Source organism: Saccoglossus kowalevskii, chromosome 16 (genome assembly GCF_978046115.1).
Source record: "Saccoglossus kowalevskii chromosome 16, keSacKowa6.1, whole genome shotgun sequence".
Lineage (NCBI taxonomy): Eukaryota > Metazoa > Hemichordata > Enteropneusta > Harrimaniidae > Saccoglossus > Saccoglossus kowalevskii.
In genome coordinates this window covers 3,276,890-3,289,254 of record NC_140656.1, presented here as the reverse complement: position 1 = coordinate 3,289,254, position 12,365 = coordinate 3,276,890, and the positions used below count along the sequence as shown (strand labels likewise).

General features: G+C 36.3%; 1 protein-coding gene across 1 annotated transcript in view; it reads right to left on the bottom strand.

Moving 5' to 3' along the window:
- LOC100372674 (stalled ribosome sensor GCN1-like) overlaps positions 1-12,365 on the bottom strand; it is a 75,422-nt gene that overhangs the window by 19,049 nt on the left and 44,008 nt on the right. The window contains exons 30-42 of the mRNA XM_006818077.3: positions 12,108-12,222; positions 11,496-11,675; positions 10,805-11,025; positions 10,261-10,329; positions 9,872-10,010; positions 9,159-9,355; positions 8,155-8,412; positions 7,413-7,628; positions 4,963-5,242; positions 4,421-4,560; positions 2,063-2,206; positions 1,367-1,636; positions 506-619 (exon numbers count right to left, since the gene is read on the bottom strand). Coding sequence (XP_006818140.2) covers positions 506-619; positions 1,367-1,636; positions 2,063-2,206; positions 4,421-4,560; positions 4,963-5,242; positions 7,413-7,628; positions 8,155-8,412; positions 9,159-9,355; positions 9,872-10,010; positions 10,261-10,329; positions 10,805-11,025; positions 11,496-11,675; positions 12,108-12,222 — 2,343 coding nt within the window. The remainder of the gene's footprint in view (positions 1-505; positions 620-1,366; positions 1,637-2,062; positions 2,207-4,420; positions 4,561-4,962; positions 5,243-7,412; positions 7,629-8,154; positions 8,413-9,158; positions 9,356-9,871; positions 10,011-10,260; positions 10,330-10,804; positions 11,026-11,495; positions 11,676-12,107; positions 12,223-12,365) is intronic.

Here is a 12,365-nt window from a genome sequence, read left to right as displayed (position 1 = left end):
TCATGTAAAAATATATATAAAGGCCATTTATTAGAACCAGGTTAGAGCAAGTTGTAGGATAGTCAAATATCTTGATTCCTATGAAGTTTGCCTTGGTATCCTTAGAGAAAAATAAATTTTCCATACACTATTCCTATAGGCCATCAGACTAGTTTATTGTTTTGGGAGTGTGCAGTGAATGATTGGCAAAAACCAGTCATTCACTCTGAAGCTAAAATAAAGGCACTGTTCACTGCTTCTGTTACTGAATATTCATGTACGTGCTCCTGTTAATAACCAATTTATGGGTAATGTTGATACCACAGATTATGAGTTAGTGTTCATCAATGAGTTTGTTTTCAGACATTCACATACAGGTTAGCAATTTCATCCAATTTTTTTTTGAAACGAGTGTCTCTCAACTCTAAAGTTCCAGCTCTGTCTATGGATACTTCAAATCATTATGTCAGACAGACATCATATATATATGGTCACATTATCTACAAACACAATGTGTTCAACATACTTTTTTAGGAAGACAAAATCCGGGTAATGTATCCTCCTTGACATCATCCGCTGCAAACTTGACTGCTTGGCGTACTGAGGAAATGTGCTGCAGTTGTTCTGCAGCATTTAGTCTCTGTTGGAGAAAACAATATCTGTCATTATTCTGATGAAGAGCTACGTCACAGAATGTTCTATGTTGCTATATGACGTATATCACAGTACCATGCATTTCTATGGGCTCTAAATGAATTGGTGTGGAATGCCAGTCAAGAGTCAGTGAAAAAATTCAAGAAAATAGCACAAACTCAACTATGAGATGAGACGATCGTGAACAACCAAATTGATATATGTTGCATGTGTTGGTGTTATCTTGTTACACTGTACAGGAGACTCTCAATGTGACATTTTGGGTACTACTTTATTGCATGCATCAGAAAACATACATTTGCAATGGTGTTATATGTCATCTGACCACCCAGGTGTATTGATATGTAAAAAAGTAGTGCTGTTGATGTAAATGAAAATGGCGGAACAAAAGAAGTGAAACGTTTCTTAGATGTTTCGTGTGATTCTGAATCAACACATCACAATCAATGTACAGTTTGTTGACAATTTTTGGCTGTTGTTTTCAATGATTGTGGTTGCCAGATGGTGAAAATGTTTGGCTGTTCGCTCCCAAGGATATCTACAAGTTGAATATTACTATTGCCACTATAGTAGTCAGTAATGCGGTGTTTGATTGATTTGTACATGCACTGCTTTAATAAAAATCAACTTTGAGTAGTGTAATACTTAATGAATAGTCTGTCCAAATTCAATTGAGGGCTCTGTTTAGGAAGAATTCTGTGGTATATATGCTGGGAAGTGAAATATACATCACCTTGACAACAGCATTGAGGGCACTCCAGCTGAATTCTAAAACCTGTTGATCCTCATCATTAAAGAGTCGAATAAGACCAGTGAAAAGAGATGGTACAAACAAGGTAAGATCAGCTTTGCTTTGAGTACAGTAAGCATTGAGTATGGTGACTGCAGCTTTCCTGGTGCCCACTGAATCATGCTTGGTAGCAACCAACAATTCATCCACAATAGTCCGTACACCTAGTTCATCCGTTACAGAAAGAACTAAAGTCTGGCAGTGAATAAGATTCTGGAAATAAAACAAAAATAGCTACATTACTGAACAGCGCTAGGAAACAACTAAGTTAAAATTAACCTACACAACTGAAAATTTCAGCCTCTGAATAAGAATTTACTGCCTGCCTGAATGGCTGACGACAATTTAATTTTAGACAAAAAGCAAACGAGTGAATCAGTTATTACACAATTCTCACGAACATAGATTTTCACAGTAAAATATCCATCACTGAACTAAACTGAAGTCAGAAAGCCATGATGAAATATATAGTTTAGGAAATACATTTATTATTTATGATCACTTTAGCATCTCTCAATCATAGTGTAATTTTCCTGACACAAATGAAATAATTTTTTTCTTATTCCAGCATCCCATTTGATCTTCAGATGGCGACTGGTCAGAGTTGCAATAGGTCTCATTTATCCTCCAGTGTCTTACCTCACTTTCTTTATCTGAACCAGCACTTTCATTAAGAGCACCAAGTAATGCAGGCAAGATTCTAGATAGATGTTTGGTTAACGCCGCTCCAGCAACTTCAGATAACACAGCAAGTGCTCGTATATTCACTGGAGAAGCTGTCAGCTGAAATATCGGGAATTAAACAAATCAATAACATTATATTGAACCGTTGCCAAGCTCACATTATAGTTGATGCAATAATATTGAGTATCAGACCTGCCAAAGGTATTATGAGGAACACAAGACTAAATCTGACGGGAGGATGTGCAGAAGTAAAGAATTGTAAGAACAAGATATAGATGACTTTAGATATCATCAATAATAAATAAAAGTGGATATGTTTTATTGTATTTTATCATTGGAAAAACAAGTTTTATTCATATAAAACTTGCCCAGTTCACATGCAGGACTAGTTGCAAATAAAGTACATTAAAATATTTGAGGAGTGAATGAAACAGACAATAATTACAACATTATGTTTTGCCTTTGTACTAAACAAAATCAGTGTAAGTGTATCAGTACAATAAATGGCAGGTCAATTTTATATCAAATCTTGAATATTGACATTGATCAGTAACCCATCATAAGAGCTGTATTTGAAAAATAGGTAAAGTTCATAACCAAGTTTTAATAAAATGAACTCGGGCATGTTCAAGACTTAGTGATGATACATTTTTGTATACTGTAGTGATAAACCGTACTTATTCGGGTAAGAGCCCATGCCTGGGCAAACGCCCACCCCCTACTTTTGACACAATAAAGGAGTTGAGGTCATATCCGAACACACGCCCAGGGGGTCTTTTTCTACACAAAAAAAAAACTATTTTCTATTCGTTGACTGTGGTTGTATTAACAGTTGACTTTCTTGAAGACTGTCGTGATACTTATAAAAAATGTTAATTGCGTAAAACAAGGGGTGAACGCAAAATTGCTGTGACAGCTTTCTGCCTTCAGGGCAGCACGTTCTGAATCATAACAGTCAGCAAGTCTATAAAAATATACATTAAAGCAGAAACGGTAGTTCTCTTTTTAAAATATGTCGTGGCCCTAAAAATGGTTTGTGCTTCCTTAGTAACTTAGAAACGATTCAGGCAAATCGTAAAAGGAGAGCCGCAAGTGTCGCACTTGATCGGCTTTAGCGCTGTCGACAATGAAACCAATGTTGCAATATTGTAGCAACCCGTACCTGGAGAGTGGTTGAAATCACGTTATTTTGGCTTTATAAAATATTTTGTAGCAGCTTGCGAATCCATAACTGGGGTCAGCAATTTTGAAATGTCACGCCGAAGACTGCCAACTTTTTTACCATCTTTCATCACCGTCATGAAAACATTCTTCTGTCGTTGGATAAAAAAAAACTTCCTATTTCAAGTCCACCGCGATATCCATATAGTGAGACATTCTAACCGCCGGAACTTGCTGAATGATAACTTTCACCGTGATTAATAAGCGTTGAGTCTGATAAAAAAAGCAATGTCACGATTTGACCTTTATGATGAAATACTAGTAGTGATGTCATTATTAGCCAATCAGTAAAGCAGATTGCTAGACTGTAAACAAAAGCATCGTGTGCCATCGCAGCAGAGCGACCCCATTTTTCTTGTCTCTTTATTATGATTTGATATGAATGAAAAGTGCCAAGCTGACAGACTGCGAAATCCGTGGATTAAAAGTGCTAAGTCCAAATTGTGTGGGACGATATCGACGAACTTCAGGAATAAGTTGTAGGGATTTTGTTCGATGGCTAGTGACACCGACTTGGACATTTGAGGGTTTTAAGTTTGACGAAGATGACAATGAACGTACAAATAAAGATCTGAGAAGTTTTTTTCAAACATCTATGAATTTTTATAATTTTTACTGTGTAAATTTGTAAATTATTATCGATCTTGTATGACGGTTGATGCGTAATTTGTCGAGACCGGAAATCATTTTACGCAGTTTAACCCCTGACATTTTAATTCATTTTGAGTTCACGCGTATTGGGTGTGTTTGTCGGCGGGAAAATCCTAATTCAAATGATTCCTCACTGTCGATTTTTATTATTTCTGGTTTTTTGTCACATTATAAGCAATACATTATTTTTGTTCTACTTCTAGTGTTGCATATTGTTCATTTATTTCCGTTGCATGTTTTCATTTGCCGTTCTATTCCCTGCCGCAGTTCCCTGCGTGTTGCCGATTTTCGCGAATTTTCGGGTTTTTTTGCCGGGGATCTCCTGGCAAACGCCCACTCCTTCTTTTTGGCAATTTTCCATGTTCAAGACCCTGGGCTTATACCCGGATAAATACGGTAACACAACAATGTTTACAGAAAATTATCCAAACCACAGCCTACCTTTGGTACAAGATATGGTAATACAACTATACTTTTGACAGCCATGACTTCACGTAAACCATCAAGTGCATAGGGTCCAACTGTTGGATCATCAAGACTGTCTAACAATGGTGGAAGGATATCGTCTAATGCTTGGTATCCTGCAAAACAAGGTGTACAACAAATTACACATGACTGTTCGATTCTATACTAGCACATCAACATTGCATGAATAGGTTTGAAAAAAAGTTATTTTAACCAAAAATTAACAAAAACATGCTATGCATGTAACCATAACAATATGCTAAATATACAAAATTGGAAAGTATAGTTACCATTAGCCATAGTGACCTAATAACCAATATATTAGCACAAGGGGCCACCATTGTACATTTTTAAATCTTCTTTTCATTATGAAAAAATATGCATCAAAGCCACAATAACACTTTTCAAAACATCATTCTTGTCTATGTAGAATTTTCAAATTTGATAAATAGCACATTTTTAAGCTGTTCTATAGTCAGTAAACCAATAAATTAATATAATCCAAACAATAGACTCACCTATTGTGTTGTGCAGATTATCAAATGTTTTGGCAGCAGCTTGCCTGACGTCAGGAAGCGGGTCAATCAATGCCTTTCTAACTGTGGGTACTAAACTGTCCACATAAAGCACCACCTGTTCTTTACTGGTAGAACTCATAATTTCACTGAGTCCTACGCACACACCTTGTCTTTGATCTGGCTGGGGAGAGTCTAAACCCTTCTCCAGTATAGGAATGAGGTCTGGTAAAACGCGATCTCCAAGTTTTCGTACCAAATCTCCAAGTGTCCGTGCAGCAACCTGAAATAACACCAGATATAGTGAATGAGTTAATAGCATGAACTGTTGACAAATAACATGTGACAATACAGATACACCAGATATAGTTATGAATGAGTTAATAGAATGAACTGTTGACAAACAAGTCATTGAAAATGACACAGTCCCCGTTAAGTTCTCTTTGTGCTCGTCATATTAAAGCGGAGGGGTTGTCGCGAGCGTGTCCTTGAAACTTGAGTTCCAAGTGGCGTATACAACAGATTGTTTATTTACATCAAAACACTTGTTTCGTGTCATAGTAATATAGCCAAAATAAAAACAGCCGTTATTCAGCCATCTTTGATCTGATTATGAAACACACTGATATGTATGATGTATGTGCCAAATACGAATGAAAATGGTACATAAATTGTGGAAATATAGTAGTAAGGCCAAAAAGTCAGGTGGCTGTCAATCGGCCATCCTTGACCAGATTTTGAAACAAATTGTCATGGACATGCATCCTAACATGTATAAAGTACATGTATGTGCCAAATTTGAATGAAAACTGACAGAGCACGTCCAAGATACCGCATAAAAAAACAAAAACAAGATGCCTGCCAGTCGACCATCTTTGATCCAATTGCGAAATAAATCGTCATGGACATGTATCCTAACATGTATAATCTATGTACCAAGTTTGAATGACAACTGACAAAGCATGTCCAAAATACAACATTTTCAAAAAACAAGATGGCTGCCAGTCGGCCATTTTGAATGGAATCGCTAAACCACTGCATGTGCATATGTCCCACATAAGGTACTAGGCACATGCAAAGAATGAACGGAATCGGTCCACAGGATTCTGAAATATGACGTTGGATAGACTGACGCACAGACAGACGCACACACGGACGGTCGGACGGACAGACTCAGGAACTCACAGACGATCGGGGACATGTATCCTAACATGTATGATCTATGTACTAAATTTGAATGAAAACTGACAAAGCATGTCCAAAATACGACATTTTCAAAAAACAAGATGGCTGCCAGTCGACCATCTTTGATCCAATTGTGAAATAAATCATCATGGACATGTATCCTAACATGTATAATCTATGTACCAAGTTTGAATGAAAACTGGCAAAGCATGTCCAAAATACAACATTTTCAAAAAACAAGATGGCTGCCAGTCGGCCATTTTAAATCGAATCGCTTAACCACTGCATGTGCATATGTCCCACATAAAGTACTAGGCACATGCAAAGAATGAACGGAATCGGTCCAAGGGATTCTGAGATATGACTCCGGACGGACGGACGGACGGACGCACGGACGCACAGACGCACGGAGACCGAATTATAAGTCCCCGTCCGAACGGGGACTAATAACATGCGACAATACAGAGACACCAGATATAGTGAATGAGTTAATAGCATGAACTGTTGACAAATAACGTGTGACAATACAGACATATAGTTGTAAAGTGTCTATATTTGACATAATTCAGTAAAGTATTCAGGGGTATCACAAATTCATTTAATAGCAGGCCATCATCCTGTAACAACAGATCCAACAGACAGTGCGAAGCGCTGCAGCAAAACTGGTGTTGGTGGTTGGAGGGGGGGGGGGGGGTGACCAAAAAGTAGACTGTGGATTTGGGCTTATAGCCGGCCATATGGTGGAGTATTAATTTTTTATTCTTCAATATTGATATACAAAATCACCTGATTCTGTGCAGTTGATTGCTTCAGGTAGTATTGAGAATAGTACATGAGTTGTGCAGAGGTTGTGGAAAAAACCCACTCAAAAAACACAAATGAGCTGTGCCAAATGTCATTATTTTATCATCAGCATGCCAAGTTTGAATAATATATGAGACAGAATTTCTGAGGAAAATTTTAGGATGACAAAAAATGATTTATTTAATGCTAGAACAGCAGTGAGCCTATCACTACTATAAAATGTTGAGATCCCCCTCTGTGCTCCTGAAAATATACATACTGTATTTGCTCTATTAGAAGTGCATTTCTAATAAAAGCACATATAAACCATCTACCACATTTATTGTATAATAACATTAAAATATTAAATATTTTAACCATAGAAACACCTCTGTAATTACATAAGTGTATGCGCTACTAAAAGAACAAATAAAGAATTCCAAAAATAAACTGGTTTACATAATACATAAAAGTTGAAGTCATACCTGTCTTTTGTCGTAGCTAGTACTAGCAAGACAACCCAGGAGTAGATTGAACAGCGTAGGGAGAATAGAACGAAGTGTTTTCGGAGTATTCACGACAACCACTTTCCATACATGCAAGGCTGCTTGTCTTACCAATAAGGCTGTATCTGATCTACCCATGTAAAGTCCAGCCAGCACTCTGTTACGCCGGTCTGATCCAAGAATTTCCATAATTGCCTGCATAACGATGTGGGTGTATGATGTATTTCATTCAGGGAAAAAAATGCATTGTACATGGGTATCAATATATTTGTCTATACTCTTAATTCAGAAGAAACTATTTCAAACTGTTGAAACACATGGCATGAATAATTCATTTGTCTAGAGTTTGTTGTTGTTGTTTGTTTGTTTGTTTGTTTTGTTTTTGTTTGTGTGTTTGTTTGTTTTGTTTTGTTTTGTTTTTTTGGGGGGGGGGTAATTTTAACAGCAGTTTTATTGTTGATAATTTGGAGACCACAAGTTATAAATGTCGGACGATACTTCTGTATTTATCTGAAACATCAGACACCGCAAACAATAATGCTGTGAAATTTAATGTCTCCCAAAATATGACTCATTATTCAAAACATTGCCCAGGGTAATCTTGCGGATAAATATGGGAGTACATAGCTAATGTATAATGACACAAAGTGAGTAAAAAGTTGCAGTAAATGTAAATCAATTAGATCAATTAGAAAATCTTGGTTTCAATAAAGCAACTTACTTGAGTTGATCGTTCGGTACCAAAGTTATCGTCCTCAGCTCCCTCCGTCGTCATCTTTCCAGTCACACCCGTCAAATGAAACAACAAATCACCAAGTAACTGAACTGAGCTATATCGAATACGCCAGTTCTCATCAAATAATCCTTTTTCTAATTGTGGTAGAAATAGCGTAATAGCAGTCTGTGCGTACATACTAATCATGCGCTGTCCCGCTAACAGCGCCGTATCTCGTAGGTATTCATTCTCGTCTGCAAGAGACTGTGGAGAGAATATGTACACAGTGTAAATTATGTGATTTATTACAAGCCCTATAACTAATTTGTTATTTTTGTTGCATTTCATATTACATGACTGTACTTTTGTCAACAACAAAAAATATGAAAAAAAAACACCTTGTCACAATCTAAACCCTACTAACACGGGGGTTTTTCTAAAGAAAAAAATGCAAGAGGGAGCACTGTAATTCAGTGGCGCTACCAAGTGGGGGAGATAGGGTTCTCCCTACCAGGGTGTGGAGTTTTTGATGGAGCATTCTATGGCTTCCTTCGGGCCAAAATTACTATCAGATGGGTCACAGTTGAAGACTGTGGCCACATGTGATCCCTGGTCAATCAGAATTTTATGGTTGCCAAAGTATCAGCTCCCCAGGGTAAGGGGGCGCATGGCCATGGCATGAGGGTGCTGCGCCCGTGTACCCTTGTTTTAAAAAATCCCTGCTAACAGATATTTAATAGTAATTGTATCAATTTCCTTTTTATAGCAAATGTTGACATTTCACATGTTAACATGGCATTGAGATACCCTTACTTCGTCAATATTTCCCATCATCAAATGTTATTAAACATTAAAAATTTGTTGTATCGCATGCCATGATTTTACAATAATTCATATAAACGCAAGGTGTATTGCAAAATTAAATCTGTGCAAACATAAAACACAATGTGTTGGTAATGATGACCCTTCAACAACACTTTCTGAAAATATTGACACTGACTAGCACTTACCTTCAGTATAGGAGGAATGATACTACTAACATAAGGAAGAAAGCGATCACCAAATGCAAGCGGTAGATAGATAAACATCATAATATAACCATCACGAATATGAGATGCTATATCATCTCTGCTGGCGGTTTCTATGATTTCAGGCATCAGTTTCTGTAATTTTTCAATTCCAAGACCAGAGACAACTTCACTCAAACCTACAAGAGAACATTGATACAGGCAAATTCATTTTACTTGCATACTGCCCTCTAGAGTTGTGTAATTAGAACACTGCCATTCTAGAGTTGTGTAATTAGAACACTGCCCTCTAGAGTTGTGTAATTAGAACACTCTCACATCTGATATTTCAGTTCGCCAAAAATTCCTTTTTTTTCATTACACACTTTACTGACTGACTCAATAGATTGCAAAAATAAATTTAGTTTCACGCTTGTTCGGAGAAAACTGGTCATCCAAAATATTTACAGGGTGCTCTTTGGACGGATATAGCTGGAAGTGAGCAATGCCACAAACATTTTCTCGTATTTCAGAATTGATCAACCCATCAAAAATAGAATATTTAAGACTTCGATGAGAACCCTATAAAGTTGCCTTAGTAGTGAAACAATATAGCTAGCATGTGTTTTGGGACATCCTTCAGAGTCTGTGCCACATTTACCCAAAGTATGGATCAATCCCAATGTTTCTGACACGGGAAGTTTGACCCAATTTACCTTGTGCCGCTCCTGATCTATCAACAGAACTGCTTTCTGATCTCAGTTTTTCCATCAGCCAAGGTAACAGTTCATCGTATCCACTATCACCCATACCCTTAATAATAGCACCAAGGGCACGAGCAGACACACTACGAACCTGAAATATCACAAAGCATGTTATCTTTGACAGAGTAAATGGGAGAAACAAGTTCTAATGCTAGTTGATAAACTAGGGAATAAATAATATACATATTGTATATTTCTTCTGACATTTTGATCAATATTTGTAACCAATGGAAATTTTTGTCTATTTGGATTAAATGAAAAATACATAAAAATGATTAAAATATGTACTAATTTGTAGGAAACTATACTTTTCTTAAAAGTAGTTTTGAAAGTATTTTTACCTCAGGTACAGGGTCCAATAATGATGCCTTAAGTCCAGGAACAACAGATGGCAGGTATGGTGCAAGATCCTATGATAGATGACAGAAGAAATCATTTCAATATTATGCACAGAGTAGTCAATGTAGGATGTCTTTATATGTCAGTTAGAATTTTGGTTCAAACCAAATCATAAAAAAAAAAATCTATATTTATCACAATTAAAATGTGAAATTGTTGAAAAAACATGAAATACAGTTATTTTCATTGCATACCTAGTATGCTAACAATTTATGAATGATTCGATGCACCATATTGATGTGGCTAATATGATTTGGTTTGATATTGGTGCATTTTAAGTACTAAATGGCCACCAGTAGGCCATTTTGGGTTGGATCATGAAGTACCCGGTGCACTCCTGTCACTGTAATGTTCAGTCTATGTGAAAGATTACACACAAAAAATGGTTTCATATCTTCGGGATTTCAATTGAAATTCACACTGGTGGCTTATTCCTAATGATATAAATTTACTTTTTTTATTGGAGATGTACCTGTTCTCCCTTACCTTAGGATCCGTCAGAGAATACATATTACCAATAATCTGAGCTGCCATTTTCTTTGTTTCAGTTGATCTATCCTGGAATGCTCTTTGTACAACAGGCATGATGAGTGCTAGTGATGGGGCATCAATGAAATGTACAAACTTGGTGTCCAGAAGTATTTGTAAACACTTCGCTGTCTTCCTTGCAGGGTCACTGATTGCATCAAGTAAGACAGGAACAATAGCTATAGAAGACAATAATTAAATTACCCATAATACTCTTGTTGCTAGGTTACTATGTGTATGACAGACTGTTTATAAATCTACCTTCTTTCTGTTGCAGGCGTACTCTCAGGAATGTCGCAAAAAGAAAACACGAAACTCCCCTATCGCACAATCAAGTGAAAAGAATTTTCTCAGTGAAAATAAATAAGTGTACAGTTTGTAATGTATTTTACTATGCAAGTTGATTCAACAACATCGCTCTCTATATTATTTGGTAACTATGCTATTTTTAGATTATGCAAATAAGCTGTCAAATACAAATTCAATTTTTGGCTTATATTTTAGATGCACTTCTAATAGAGAGTAAATAAGTAATATGGGAATTATACTTTACATAAAGATTACTTTGTTTTCTTGAGTTTACCTGACACATTTCATATATTCTGAATTTTTTTTTAATAAACTTGAAAAATAAAATAAACTAATATACCTTGAATTTCAGGATTTTTGATGACAGATCCAATCTGTTTGAGTGCCTGTTGTCCAGCTTTTTGTACTTTAACATGTGAATCAGTTAATACCGTGGTGAGTTTGGGAACAATAGTTGGAAGACAAGATGACAGTTGTTTGGGTGCACAAAACGCCATGGCTCCAAGTAATTCAACAGAACCTGAAAATATGACAAAGTTGATGGAAACATGGTGTGAGAAAAACACATTTATAACATGTACTGCATTGCATGTAATAATGACAAGTTTAACCCTTTGAATGTCAACGGTCAACTTTTGTCACCATTCACAAAACAAAATGTTACATTTTTCAGATTTTTTCCAAAATTTTATCAACACCTGTAGCTAATAGGAAATTATGTCCATTTGATCTAAAATTATCTCAAATATTATAATAGAAAATTACTTAAAATAGGCAAAATGTTGTACCATAATTTTGGTTTGTAAACTATGGCACTCAAAGAGTTGAGACAATATGCTAAGCACACCAAGCCTGCTTCTGGAGTCAGTTGATGACTGTAAATATGATAAATACTGGCAAAGATGACAGCTATTATGGCGACAAATTTCTATGTACAAGAGGAGATCTTTACCTGCTTTGGTCCGCCATGATTCTTCCTCTAATGCAGCAAGTAATGATGGTAAAACTAATTTCACACCATGGGCACTCAACTTACTCATTACAGCTTTGGAAGTTTCATCAGTGGCCTGTTAATATAAAGAAATGATTTACAATCAACATAAAGAGTGTAAGAAATAGTCGCTTTCAGAGATGACTCACAAACACAAATCAAAGAAATTAAATTCAGTTATTATCAATAAAGTTTTACCATTTGCTTTATATTTATCAC